The following is a 12,975-nucleotide window of genomic DNA, read 5'->3' on the forward strand; positions in this document are numbered from 1 at the left end:
TTCTTGTGAGCAAACAAAAAGACATTTAAATGACAAGAATTTCCAAACAGACCTTTCTATGAAATAATATACCAAATACATACTTTTATATCCTGATGAGAAGTCTAAAACTGATTATTTTAAGAAAGGATATTCAGCATAAAAAAACAGGGACTCTAGTTATCCATCATTAGTCAGCATATAGTAATTAATCATATTATTAGAAAGTATGATTAGGCAAGAATGCGCATAAACTTAGTACTAACTGTATGAATATGCATACAATTGCACATGACTGGTTTAAAGAAACTGGTTATTGATTATAGACATTTGAGTAAAGTGAGCAGTTCATTCTTTGGATGAATAGAAATCAATCATTTAAGAGGACTCTTTTGGCCCTGTGGAATAAATATTACTACTCTCACCCCTATTTTCATTTCCATGGATCCTGTCCCCTTTCTAGGATGGATGTCTCAGTATTAGATATACAATATGTCTAAGTATTAGATATACAGTATTTAAGTTCCAGCAAGAATTTGAGTTTAATCTTACATTATCACACTCATCTTTTAGACTAACAGACAAAAAAGTAAAACTCTGAAATTTACTGCAAATGAGAATGTTTCCAAATAGATTAGTTCTTTTTGTAGTCTGAGTTGTCCTCTCTTCCCTATTTACCTCAGTTCCCATACCAAATGATAGGATTTACAACTTATTGCAAAAACCCTGAGGTGGACTAGGAAAAGAGGAAAAATGAAGTGGTTATGGGAATGGAATCAACTCCAACTGGCAGACAGTGCACAGGACATGCAATCAGTCCCCTGCAGTCATTGTTCCTTGGGCTTTTAGCAATTGGATCAATGTAATCAGAGTCCCACTGGCCACTTCATGTATACTCCATTGTATTCTGTTCTCATTCTACACTAGCCTATTGGAGCCAATATTGAACTCCACCAGTACCGCTACACAGGGAACCTCCACAGCATCACACACTGGTGGGTATAGTTCAAAGTGCATACTGCACTTACTCATCGTCCTTTAAAAAAATGTAATATCAGAAAATTCCATACTTTAACAAAATAAATACTGGATACTGTTGAATTTTTCTACATTTGAAGTAATTAACAGTTATTGCATTATAGAAAAACACAAATAGGGAGGAATCCTAAATCAAGAACTAACTTTCTATTTATGTAGGAGGCAGCATAGGGCAGAGGCTAGTGCAAAGTCACTAAATATGCATTTTATTCTTCCACATTTCTACAGATTCATTGTGGGACCTCGAGCAAAACATTTAAGTTAACCGAGCATGAGTTTCCCTATCTGTAAGATGTGAAAATGACACATACCCACCTACATAAAGCATTTTTAGCTTTATGGATTAGCATGCACTCTGCATTTGCTAACAGTATACACTATTTAACAAAATGTGTACAAAAAGTGTGCTATAAAAATATAGATCAATACCTTGGAGTTAAATCTTTGGAAGAAGTATCCAATACTTTATTTTTAGGAAGCATGCCTACAAAAAACCCAACAGAATTTATTAACACATTTGCATTGATAGTCACCCATCCAAGAGTGTTAACATCTATTCCTAGTTGGAATGAAATCCAGAAAGTTTTAAAATTAAAGGCATGCAATAGCTACAGCTCCTTGATACCTGGTGTTTGCATTTCCATTGGTCACAAGCTTTTTAGCAATTGCCCACCCTGAGAAATGAGTTCCAAGCCCTCCAAAAACTAACTTCCAATTCACATACTTGAGTTCCATGCTACCGGTACACCATAAAAAACTTTAGTGTATGAACTTCCCAAGTTACACTGGAATTGGCATGTGTTTGTGCAATATGCTCTGGGAAACCACTGGTATGTAATTGTAGCTATATGTATAAGCATGTTCTTAACTGTCTCTTATATTTTACTTTATTTAATCTTCAAGGCATTAGAATGCTAGCCCCAGATAACTTACCCAAACAAGACAGACATGTTTGTTTACAGAGTTCCAAAAATAAAATAAAATAAAATAAAATAAAATAAAATAAAATAAAATAAAAAGAGTGACTTTCAGGTATGTAACTTAATGTCATACACTAATTCAGTAAGCCAAACAGAGACTTCCAGGCATTTTAAATCTTGCTTTACACTAAGCATCTTGCTAGAGATCTTTGTAGTATTCAGCTAGCTGCTTTTATAAACAGCTTTCATTTTAGTGTTTGTTCTACTTTTTAATCACAGTGACCTTGACCAAGTCTGAGAAACTAATAGTGAGAACAATCACTATTCAGTTTGCTTGGAGAGCAACAATACTGATCTCTGACAGAGAGAATAATATTCAGGCAACAGTCTGAAATGAGACCATAGGTTAAAGTGATTTCAATTCTCCTTCCTAAACACTGATGATAAAAAGAAGCTGAACTGTGTCATTGTGGGCACAGCAAAAAACGAACAGCCTGAAATGTTATGTGGTTCGTGACACCAAGTGGAGGGCATGATTTCTAGTGTAACAGACTAGGCAGAAGGGTAAAAATAGAGTTGGGAAGGAATGGTTATTGCTGTGGATGGCTGGTTATTAGCAAAACAAGAGCAAGGATTTTATGCCAACCAAGACCACTCCCCTGAGCAACCAATGGGATGTTTTCCTAAAATTAGCTTGATGCATAGCCAGTACTTTCTTACACACTTTCATGATAAGAACAAAGATTACCTTTAACAGAGAGTGCTCTGATCTATCATGCTTCCCTTCCAGATAGAACTGCCCATTTTTTAATTTCAAAATCCGTTTCAGATGCATTCAACAACAAACCATATGAAGCAGAGATGGTTATGCATACCAGACAGGGATAAGTAACTAGGGAATGTATTCATTTTCCCACTTAAACCAAATATATTCTAACAGGTTCTCTAGTTCAACCAGATATTTTGGGCTTGATGTAGAAGTTGCTGGATGAAATTAAGTTGTGTATGTCATGCAGGAGATCAAACTACTAGATCATAACAGTCTCTTCTGGCCTTACAAACCTATGACTAACCAAGGAGGGAATACTATGTGCAAAATAAATGCAAACCATTATGCATTGCTCCTGAACTGTGTATATATCACAGGTGATACAGCAGCTGCCACAGCAGACTGGGGCTAAAAAAGAATATTCCTCCAAAAGAAGAACCACCACCCACCAAATCTGAGGCTTGCTCCCCAACTGAGACCCTCATGGAAACATTGATACCATATTATTAAAAACTCTGTTTCTAACAACCTATAAATTGGAGAGGGGGAAATCATACTCTAGTTATTAAAGTTAGAAGCATTACCTATTTAGTTTAGAAATTATATCATTGTGAGGATTATATATACTCCAGCAAACAAAGTAACAATTCTGGTGTGATCTGTGGGTTCTGTAACTCCATGTATATATAACAAAAATGAATTTATCTGGATTACAAATGAAGCTACAGCAAGAACAGAACTTTGAAGATGATCTAAAAAAAATCTTTATCATGTTAATCTTGATCTTTCTAATTACGTTTATGGAACACAGTTTTTATCCAGAAGAGTTAAATACCTTACAATTGATATTTAATTTGTAAAAATGGAATTTTCCTTGACAACTCTGCACTTCACATGCTCTAAATTATCCATCCACTTGAAAGAAATCCCACTGCACCACAGTTGCTAACAATGACTACTACTTTACTCCACAAGTATGTAACGTAATTGTCTTCAATGGGCCTATTCATGGTGTAAGCTACTTTTCCACATGTATCAGGGTACTGTAATATATGTACTGTATTAGTGAAGCTGAACCTCTTAATGCGTTAGTGAAGTCATTTGAGATGTCTGGTATGACTTTAACAAGCAACAATTCACAGTTGGCAGAAGGTAGTGCACAGGCAAAAGAGAATTTGGCTCACTATAGCTGTACCCATATCTGATACTCCAATGAACAAAATGAGACAGGAAGGCTGATGAACTGTTAAGCGGGACATTTTTCACATGATCATTAAAACTGGGTTTACTCCCTTTTTCCATTTTCAACTTAAAAGTCCCACAGCACTTTCTAACAAGAGTTGTTGATAAACCCTATGTTCCAGCCAACATTCTGTGTCAATAAAACAGCTCCAAAGGCTGTGAATAAACTAATTACTGCAGAATGCATACTGCCTGTTCCATTTGCCTACAGAGTCATTGCCCTACCAAACTCATCACTCTGAACTATTTTGGAATGTTGTAAGGCACTTTATAAGACAATCTGCAAATAAGAGATGACAAATGGAAACAGGAGGACAGAGCATCATTAAAGCAGCAAAATAAGCAAGAGCAGAACAAAAATGAGTTCATATCATCTCAATTTAAGATTGTATTTTTATAGCTGTACTCAGAATTTTAGAGCCCAAAAGTAGACTTCTCTAGGGTGAAACATCTTTCAGTGCTAAATTCAGAAATCCTACCTACGATTTTGTGAACTGTAATTCTCAGAGTTGTCCAACAGTCTCTACTGCAACAACACCATAGATTGAAATGTATAATGCAGAGTTCACCAGCTAGCTGTGGTTTTCAAACTTTCTGTACTGGTGATCCATTTCACATAGCAAGCTCTGAGTGTGACCCTGCTTATAAATTAAAAATGGGGGTGTTAACTGAATGAGGGTTAGGGGCTATCAGCCCCATAGAGCTGACAGCTCACAACTCCCATGTAACCACCTTGTGAGCCCCTGAAGGGTCATGACCGCCAAACTGAAAACCCTCCGAACTAGATGTCTGCTTCTCTTATTAACTTCTTTGGATATTCCTTAGTTTAAGTTTCAAATTCTTACCATCTGAAAACTTACCATTTAAGAGTTTCTTCTCTTCAGGTAAAGCGCAGCATGTCTCTGCAAAGACGCAAGGAAGCCAACAATGACTGAAATACCAGACAGCTACTACGGTTAAGACACAGTACTCAAATATGTTTGACTGAAAAAAGCTTTGGTCATGGAAAAGTAAATAAGAGTCAAGAATCAAGTTACGACACAATCTTCGTGTCGTACCAGAACAACAGTTCTCAAAGATCAAGAAATAAAACAGCCAAAATGAAATGATGTTCAGTCCTTTAGCTATTTTATATATTGCATGCAAAACACTATGTTTAGAAGTAAATTAAGGTTTCACAGTCAATCACTCAAAAGTTAGAACATGTCAGAATTATGGTTGCGAGTGTACTAATGAGGCAGAGATCCTGTGGAAAAAAAATATGTGACCGGGTATGTAAAGACTTTATTATAATGAATATACACAAGGGGACTGAATTATGGTTACACAGGCAATTACAGGGAAAGTCCTGGGATGGATCATATTTAGCACAGATGGAATGTGCAGAGAATTTCGCTGCCAAACTAACAAGGATCTACAAAGCATGTGTGGAATCAATTTTTTTTGAGGTTTTAACTTGAATAAATAAGCAGTTTTCCCATGGAAAAAGCAAAAAGGTACAACATCCCTGCCACAAGAGTGACTCCCCTGCCCAATTTCAAGACCTTGATCCAAAGCATGGCAGCACTACAGCTTCTCAACAACATAGATGTAAGAATTTTTATCATGTACAAGACAATGTATTTTTTCTCTAATTCTCGAAACAATTACACGATTTTTGCTGAAACTTTAAAAAATGTGGCGCAAACACCTAGCATTGAAAGTTTTAACCTAAACTGTTCAAGTTTGACAAAGTTATCTATAACTGAAAACACTATCTTATAATGGGAAGTGTCGGGCAAGTTAAGTATAGGCTGATAGTGCTGCTTATAATAAAGATACGCATTGGATTAAACATTCAAATTTACAGTCCTTATTCTAAATCTTTTTAAGGGTGAAATAAATGATTTCAACATCACAACCTACAATACAAGCATTTCACTGTTGAGCACAAGTAGAAAAATGTTCTTCTCACTAAAAACATTACTTGAGCTAACCTTAGACAACTGTTTTCCCTATTCATTTACATTTTCACAACATGACATCTACAGAGACACATTAAAAATGTAATGGTTTTACAAGTGAAGGATACAAAACAAAATGGTCTGGGTAGGTTCTGGTCAAATACTTGCTACATCATGACACAGACAGTCCATCTTTCATAAAAACAGTATATGTAGTCATCTTGGGAAAGTGTGATGTTTAGATTTGGAAAACAAATTTGATCTGAGAATTCCAGTACTGATTCATAGAATATCAGGGTTGGAAGGAACCTCAGGAGGTCATCTAGTCCAACCCCCTGCTCAAAGCAGGACCAATCCCCAGACAAATTTTTGCCCCAGATCCCAACATGTCCCCTTCAAGGCTTGAACTCACAACCCTGGGTTTAGCAGGCCAATGCTCAAACCACCGAGCTATCCCTCCCACCAAGGATAAGGGTGCTGTTACCTATATTGTAATAGTTAAGGAATGTTAGGCTCTGTAAAATTATATAGTAAGATTGTGAACTCTTCAAGACAGACACTATCTAAAGAAAAATAACTGAAAAGGGAGCGGGGAAGGAGACACAATATAAAAAGAGGTAAGGCTGATGACTAGCATGTGTATTTGCTAGTCCCATTTTTAATATATTCAATATTTAATGTATTAAAACTATCCCCAAAGAGCTTCTCTATGTAGCATCATTAGTTGGTTTTTCAGAAAAATGTAAAACAAACTACCGATCATGACTATAGCTAACCACCTCAGGTAATACAATTGGCTTAAACTGATAATTTGTTAGCTTCTTTGAGAAAATATGTCAGATAGACTGTTTAATTTTAAAACAAGTATACTCCTGTTTGTAACTCATGTTTCTGTTTTTAAGTCTGTCAATTTGTCTTCTAGGATCATTCTCCATTACACTGCTCTACAGCCAAAATGCTTCTGAAATAAATGTAGACCAACTTTACTAATTCTGGGTCACTGAGAACGAAAATGACGCTTAAAATTGTTGATTGGCTCTAGTTTTCAAGATATGCTATTGGGTCAGTATATACGACCCTTGACTTGGGAATGGTGGAGGATAAGTGAGTTATAAAGGGAAGGGATCTCAATTTAAACCAGAAATGACTAAAATACATCTTTGACTGGATCTATGAATAAATCTATGACTGGGTTCGGACAGTACTTGCTTTTGAGGCAAAACAATGAATGATGCAATCTGAAGCTGGTATTGCATCATACATGATATGAATTGCATCATGTTATTCCTAGAAGTCATGGATGATGCAATCATAACGAAGCTTCCATCAGTCTGCTGAACAAATTGCCCTAGATCAGCTCTAGAAATCGTACAGTGTCGTGCTCTCTTATTTGTCAGTGTTTGATTTTCCAAAGGGACACATTTCTGTTTAGCCAAAGTGAGCAGAGATGCCTCGTACTTGTGTGAACAGTGCAGATACCTTCTGCTATGTTGGTGGTAAAGTGACTTTTGCATCACAAAAGCGCAGTATAACCACTATGGTTAAGAAAGCCTATCACCTTTCTTTTGGCTGCAAAATTGGAGATCAGGACAAGAGCTGGGCCCCACACATATGCTGCAACACTTGTGCAACAAATCTTGGCCAATGGTTGAACAGGAAAAGGAAATCTATGCCTTTTGCAGTGCCAATGATTTGGAGAGAGCCAACAGATCATACCAGCAATTGTTACTTCTGCATGGTGCCTCCAGTTGGGAAAGGTGTGTCAAAGAAGAAAAAGTAGATTGTGCATTATCCAAACATTCCATCAGCTATATGCCCAGTACCCCACGGAGAAGAACTGCCAGTTCCTGATGCACCAGAATCATTCTCACTTGAGTCGGACAAGGAAGAGGAAGAGGATGAAACTTCTGGTCCTGAACCATCAATGTCACAGGACCCACATTTTCTCCCATCCTCCTCCTCTGAACCACGCCTCCTAACACAAGGTGAACTGAATGACCTTGTCAGGGATTTGGAACTACCCAAGAGTAAGGCAGAGCTGTTGGGCTCCAGACTACAGCAGTGGAATCTCCTGGCAGGCTATCAATGCTTGCAGACTATTGCTGAACAGTGACAAGAGATGCTCCATTTAATGAATACAAGAGACAAGCCAAAAAGCACCAAGTAGACACCGAATAGGACTCAACTATGTACATAATAGCTTTTTGCCTTTTGTTTCATAATACATTTTATTTATATAACCCTTTTGCTGATTTTTAAAGTGTTACATAAACAGGACAGGTGAAATATTATCATGTAAAGCAACCATAAACACATGAAAAGACCTAGGTTTACAATTTATGATTAAAACTCTACTATCTACACAATATACATAGACATAAAATGTCAAAACTTAAATATCTTAGAAACAGTAGCCAATCAGTTGTTTTAATTATTATTTAATTATTATTCAAATCATATTTGAATTCAGCACATCAAAATACATAATAAATAGCACATTTTATCTCTGAAGCAGACGACTTCTCAAAAATTGTAGACCAGTGTTATTGCTCTAAAACATTTCAAATGAACTCAAGATTTTCCAAAGTCTTTTATACTTGATATATTTGTTATATTTTATTTTTTCAAATTAGTTCAGCCATTGTCTGAGCATTCACCCTCCACCCTCTGTCACCCATTTCTCACCATCAGAGTGAAATGATCAAAACAGCACACAATGTCATCTGAAAATCCTAGACTAAAGCAAACTTTCTTGGAGGCCACACTATATTTTCTTCTACAACCACTTCACATACCACACGTATTGCTATGTAGAGCTAATAGTACCTATTTGTAGAATCAGGATACATGCTACAAATAGGTACTACTTCCTTCCTTTTTTTTTTTTTTTTTTTATTTAAGACGGAGAGAGAAGCAGTGAAGGGATTGACCAATTCTACAATATACAGTCTAATTTAATAATTAGTGCTAATGTAGCCATTTCAAGAGCTGGATAAATACTGCAAACATGTTCTGCTATTAGTTCACATTTTAAAACAAGTTAACTTTCCACCCTGTGTTCTTGCTTTCCAGCAATATTTTAGCAAACATGTTTAATAACAGGTTTATCTGTGGAAACAGCAAATTTTAAAGTTTGCACTATTCATGGACAGCAAATTTAATTTCCCTCTCCAAGAGCATTTCTAGTAGAAAGCTGATTCTAAGAGATGTGCTGTCAGGGAATAAAATCAGACCATGTGACCAAGCAGATCAGATTACAAATAAGTCATGAACCGCTCACAAACAAACTACACAGCAAGAATTATTCATGACAATTCAGCAAGTCATTTCAGTGAATAATTGCAATCCATCAGCCTCCATTTGTTCATAAGTGTTTAATTTTTATCCCATCTGTGAGTACTCTAACACTCCTTCAGAACTCCGTAATATGCACAATAGATGTGTATTTTATCATTGTCTAGAAAACTGGGATAAAACCAGGAGAGACTTTAATAGTTGCCCTTTGCTGCCAAGGGCTAGCAGTACTTTCATTACTCATCAAACTGTGATCACAACTGAACTCTAAACAGACTAGAAAAATATCACCAACTTCACAAATAAAAGGTTTTTGGCAAGATAATTTTCTCAATTGTATATTAACTTTCAGACACTTTAAGGTCTAAGTTATTCTTGCTAACTTATTAATTGACAATAACAGCAAAATAACCTTTTGCTATGGAAGTCTGCATTAAATGATTTTTTCCCCTGAAAGAAATTGCTCATTTTGAAAAGCTTTTATTTTATATTCACTTTTTAAAAAGAGAATATTGTCATATTTCAAATGTCAAACATAGCCTTGACTGAGGGTATTTATCAGAGACCCTAATATTATATGATTATAAACAGCAGCAGATTGTGGAAAGCAGATCTGTTAATGCTACTTATTTGTAGTGATAAAGATTCAGCAAATACACCCTGATCCATTTTAAAGTAAAATATTTAACATTTTATTCTTTCAAATAAATAAATAGACAAGTTACTCATTTTTATACTGCTGACCCACTGCAAAGTGAAGTGCTATGTTGCAGATATTGCTAAGAAGGACAAGCTTTCACATGCCATGGTGGAGAAAGCAACGAGAAAAGCCAAACACAGGAAAGAAATTGCACTTGAGCAAACAGATGAGTGGCCACAGCTGTTTAACACAGCAAGCTAGCCTGCCGGTTGATGAGCAACCTTCGTATATTACTCATTGACTGGCTGAAACTCTTGTCAGTTCCAGTTGCATCCCTCCCACTGCAGGGAAGTTTATATTGTAATTGATCCAATAGATACCACTGAGGTTGGTTTATTTTTAATTATGCCAATGTACTTCTGAAAAGGTTATTAATGTAGGTGGCAGCAACTCACCTGTCACAGCTCAACTCCATTAGCTTGGAAGTTGGTTTTGTTTTGTTTGGTTTGGTTCATTCACACATTCCAGAATTTAAGTACAAAATTATACAGGGGAATTAGCTGCATACAACACTGAAACACAGTCTCCTGTTTTCTCCTCCGTAAGTGTAGATATAAAGCACGCAGTCAATTAAACAATATGGCTTTAGAGATGTAACTTAAGTCAGATCTAGAAAGGACTAATCACATCCTGATTACAATTCCTGTTAGCATTCCATACTAGGAGATAGACGTGAGAGATTCATTGCTTAAAGTGTAAATTAAATGCCATTTAAAAACCAGTGTCACAAAAAAATCAGTTTTACATATTAATTCTGTCTTTGTTGCCATACTACTTTTCTCATATTTATTACTCAAAAACAGTGCCTGCTGTTCAGCAATTTTTTTTTTTTTGGCGGGGGGAAGGGGCTATTACTAGCCACTTGATCATTACTAGAAGGCAAAAGTAATAAAACAGACTTTGAAGCCTCTGGGAATCCACACCAGCACTTTTTAAGGCAATTTATTTATCTCATCCAGTGATCCAAAGCAGCAATGATCAGTTTTGGATTTCTGTAAGCAAGCATATTTCAGGCAGAACCAATATGTTTTTCCATATAAAGACCAAAGAAGCCTAAAAGCTTGAATTAACTCCAAAAAGCACAGGCAAGAAAACACACCACCACCTATGTAGTTAGCTTATTCAAACTGATTAATAAAATACAAAGTACATTTTAGGAAGCGTGAGTCCATAATTGACATCTTGGGCTTTAAACATAATCTAATGGAAATACCACATGAAAAGGAGTTGTGGCTTTACAAACTGCTCTAGGTTATGCAAAGGGAGTACCCCAGCAGAGCTGGCACAGGATGTGGGGAAATTAAAAGTAGCATCTTGTGATAAAAAGAGAATATGACCTGTCTGAACTGCCTGCTTCCCAGTGACTGACAAACCGGAGCTAAACAGAGGGATACTATGTATAGAAGTCTATGTTTACAATACAGCTCCATCAGTAGACAGATGGCTTTGGGAAAGTCTGATATGGGTATCTTAATCTTCTCCCTGACTTCAGAGGGCCAACACTCAAACAACCCAAGGGTTTCAGGTGTCCCAAGACTTTCAAATAATCTAATTTCTAATGTATTTGATTTTAAAATATTCCATTTTATAAAATGTACCTGTAGTAGCAGCAAGAGGTTTGAGTGCCATTCTTCCAACAAGACATTCCTTCAACATGGATTCATAATTGACCCAACGATGAACCTGCATGGAGGAAAAGAGTAGTTTTCATATATTTAAGAATATTTATAATTCTGACTGCACGTGAGAGACTATACAGTGAGAAAATGAAGCTCAGTTTTTATTTTGGTGACTCAAACACACTTGTTAAATTTTGAGATGCTACATCGGAGTGGCCAAACTACAGCCCATGGGCCACATCTGGCCCATCAGATGTTTTAATCCAGCACTTGAGCTCTGCCAGGAAGCAGGGTCTGGGGCTTGTCCCGCTCCACACGTGCCATGGCTCTACGCAGCTCCCAGAAGCAGCAGCATGTCCCAGCTCCGGTTCCTACATGTAGAGGCAGATAGGGGGCTCCGCACATTGCCCTTGCCCCAAACACCACACCCACAGCTCCCATTGGCTGGGAACCTTGCCGCACCTCTGCATAGGAGCCAGAGGGGGGATATGCCGCTGCTTCCCGGAGCTGCTTGAGGTAAGTGTCTCCCTCAGCCTGCTCCCCTGACCTCCCACACCCAGCCTCCTGCCCCAGCTCGGAGCCCTCTCCCGTCTTTGAACCCCTCAGTCCCAACCTGGAGTCCCCTCCTGCATCCCAAACCACTCATCTCACCCCACCCCAGAGCCCGCACTCCCAACCAGAGCCCTCTCCCCACCCTCACACAGTCCAACCCCCAGCCCGCTCCTACATCCTGAACTCCTCATTCCTGGCCCTACCCCAGAACCTGCACCCCCAGTTGGAGCCCTCACTCCCTCCTGCTCCCTAACCCCAATTTCACAAGCATTCGTGGGCCACCATACAATTTCCATACTCAGATGGCCACCCCTATGCTACATTAATCAACACAGGCAGGAGCATCAGGGCCACAAAGATATTAGTACATATCTAAGGAGCTTTTATTAATCAGAGTTTGATTTTTTTTACGTGTTCATTTTGCTTCATTGTCTTTTGTACTGGAAGTCAACTGGTCATTTCTCTTTCCTAGACTCTCGGAAAATGGGAGATACTGTAATTTGTACACTATATTTCATGTTTTGCAAGTATTTGGATTCAGCAGTCTTTAAAGTTACTACTAGATTCTTTAAATAGTTATTTACTGTAAATTTTTATTATGTTTACATGACTCAAGTCACGTGCTAGGTATTTTGAAGGACAAATAGGAAATACTGCCCCAACCCCAGAGAGCTAAAACTCGTTTAGAGATGATGTGTAAGAGTAACAAAGAACATGAAAGGGGATAGTGAAGTAGAAGATATGTAACAATAAGATCACACAGTTTAGGTACATATACACTATCATGGCTGAATTACATTCTTGTAGGCAGAGAAGCAGATAATTTTAAGGAGTCATATGAATGAAGAAAAGGCAGTGATTTATCAGACCAGAATTGGGACAGTTTACATGATAAGGAGTAATACCAAAAAAAAGGCAT

The 12,975-nt window shown here is 37.4% G+C and overlaps 1 protein-coding gene across 4 annotated transcripts in view; it reads right to left on the minus strand.

Annotated features, from left to right (window-relative positions):
- LOC127049412 (cytochrome b5 reductase 4) overlaps positions 1 to 12,975 on the minus strand; it is an 81,747-nt gene that overhangs the window by 50,066 nt on the left and 18,706 nt on the right. For 3 of the 4 annotated variants that reach the window (XM_050950153.1, XM_050950155.1, XM_050950156.1), the window contains 3 exons: positions 11,484 to 11,568; positions 4,809 to 4,850; positions 1,447 to 1,501 (listed from right to left, as the gene is read on the minus strand). In XM_050950153.1, coding sequence (XP_050806110.1) covers positions 1,447 to 1,501; positions 4,809 to 4,850; positions 11,484 to 11,568 — 182 coding nt within the window. The remainder of the gene's footprint in view (positions 1 to 1,446; positions 1,502 to 4,808; positions 4,851 to 11,483; positions 11,569 to 12,975) is intronic. The other variant, XM_050950154.1, reaches the window with a different exon arrangement.

This window comes from Gopherus flavomarginatus, chromosome 4, assembly GCF_025201925.1.
Source record: "Gopherus flavomarginatus isolate rGopFla2 chromosome 4, rGopFla2.mat.asm, whole genome shotgun sequence".
NCBI classification, from domain to species: Eukaryota; Metazoa; Chordata; order Testudines; family Testudinidae; genus Gopherus; species Gopherus flavomarginatus.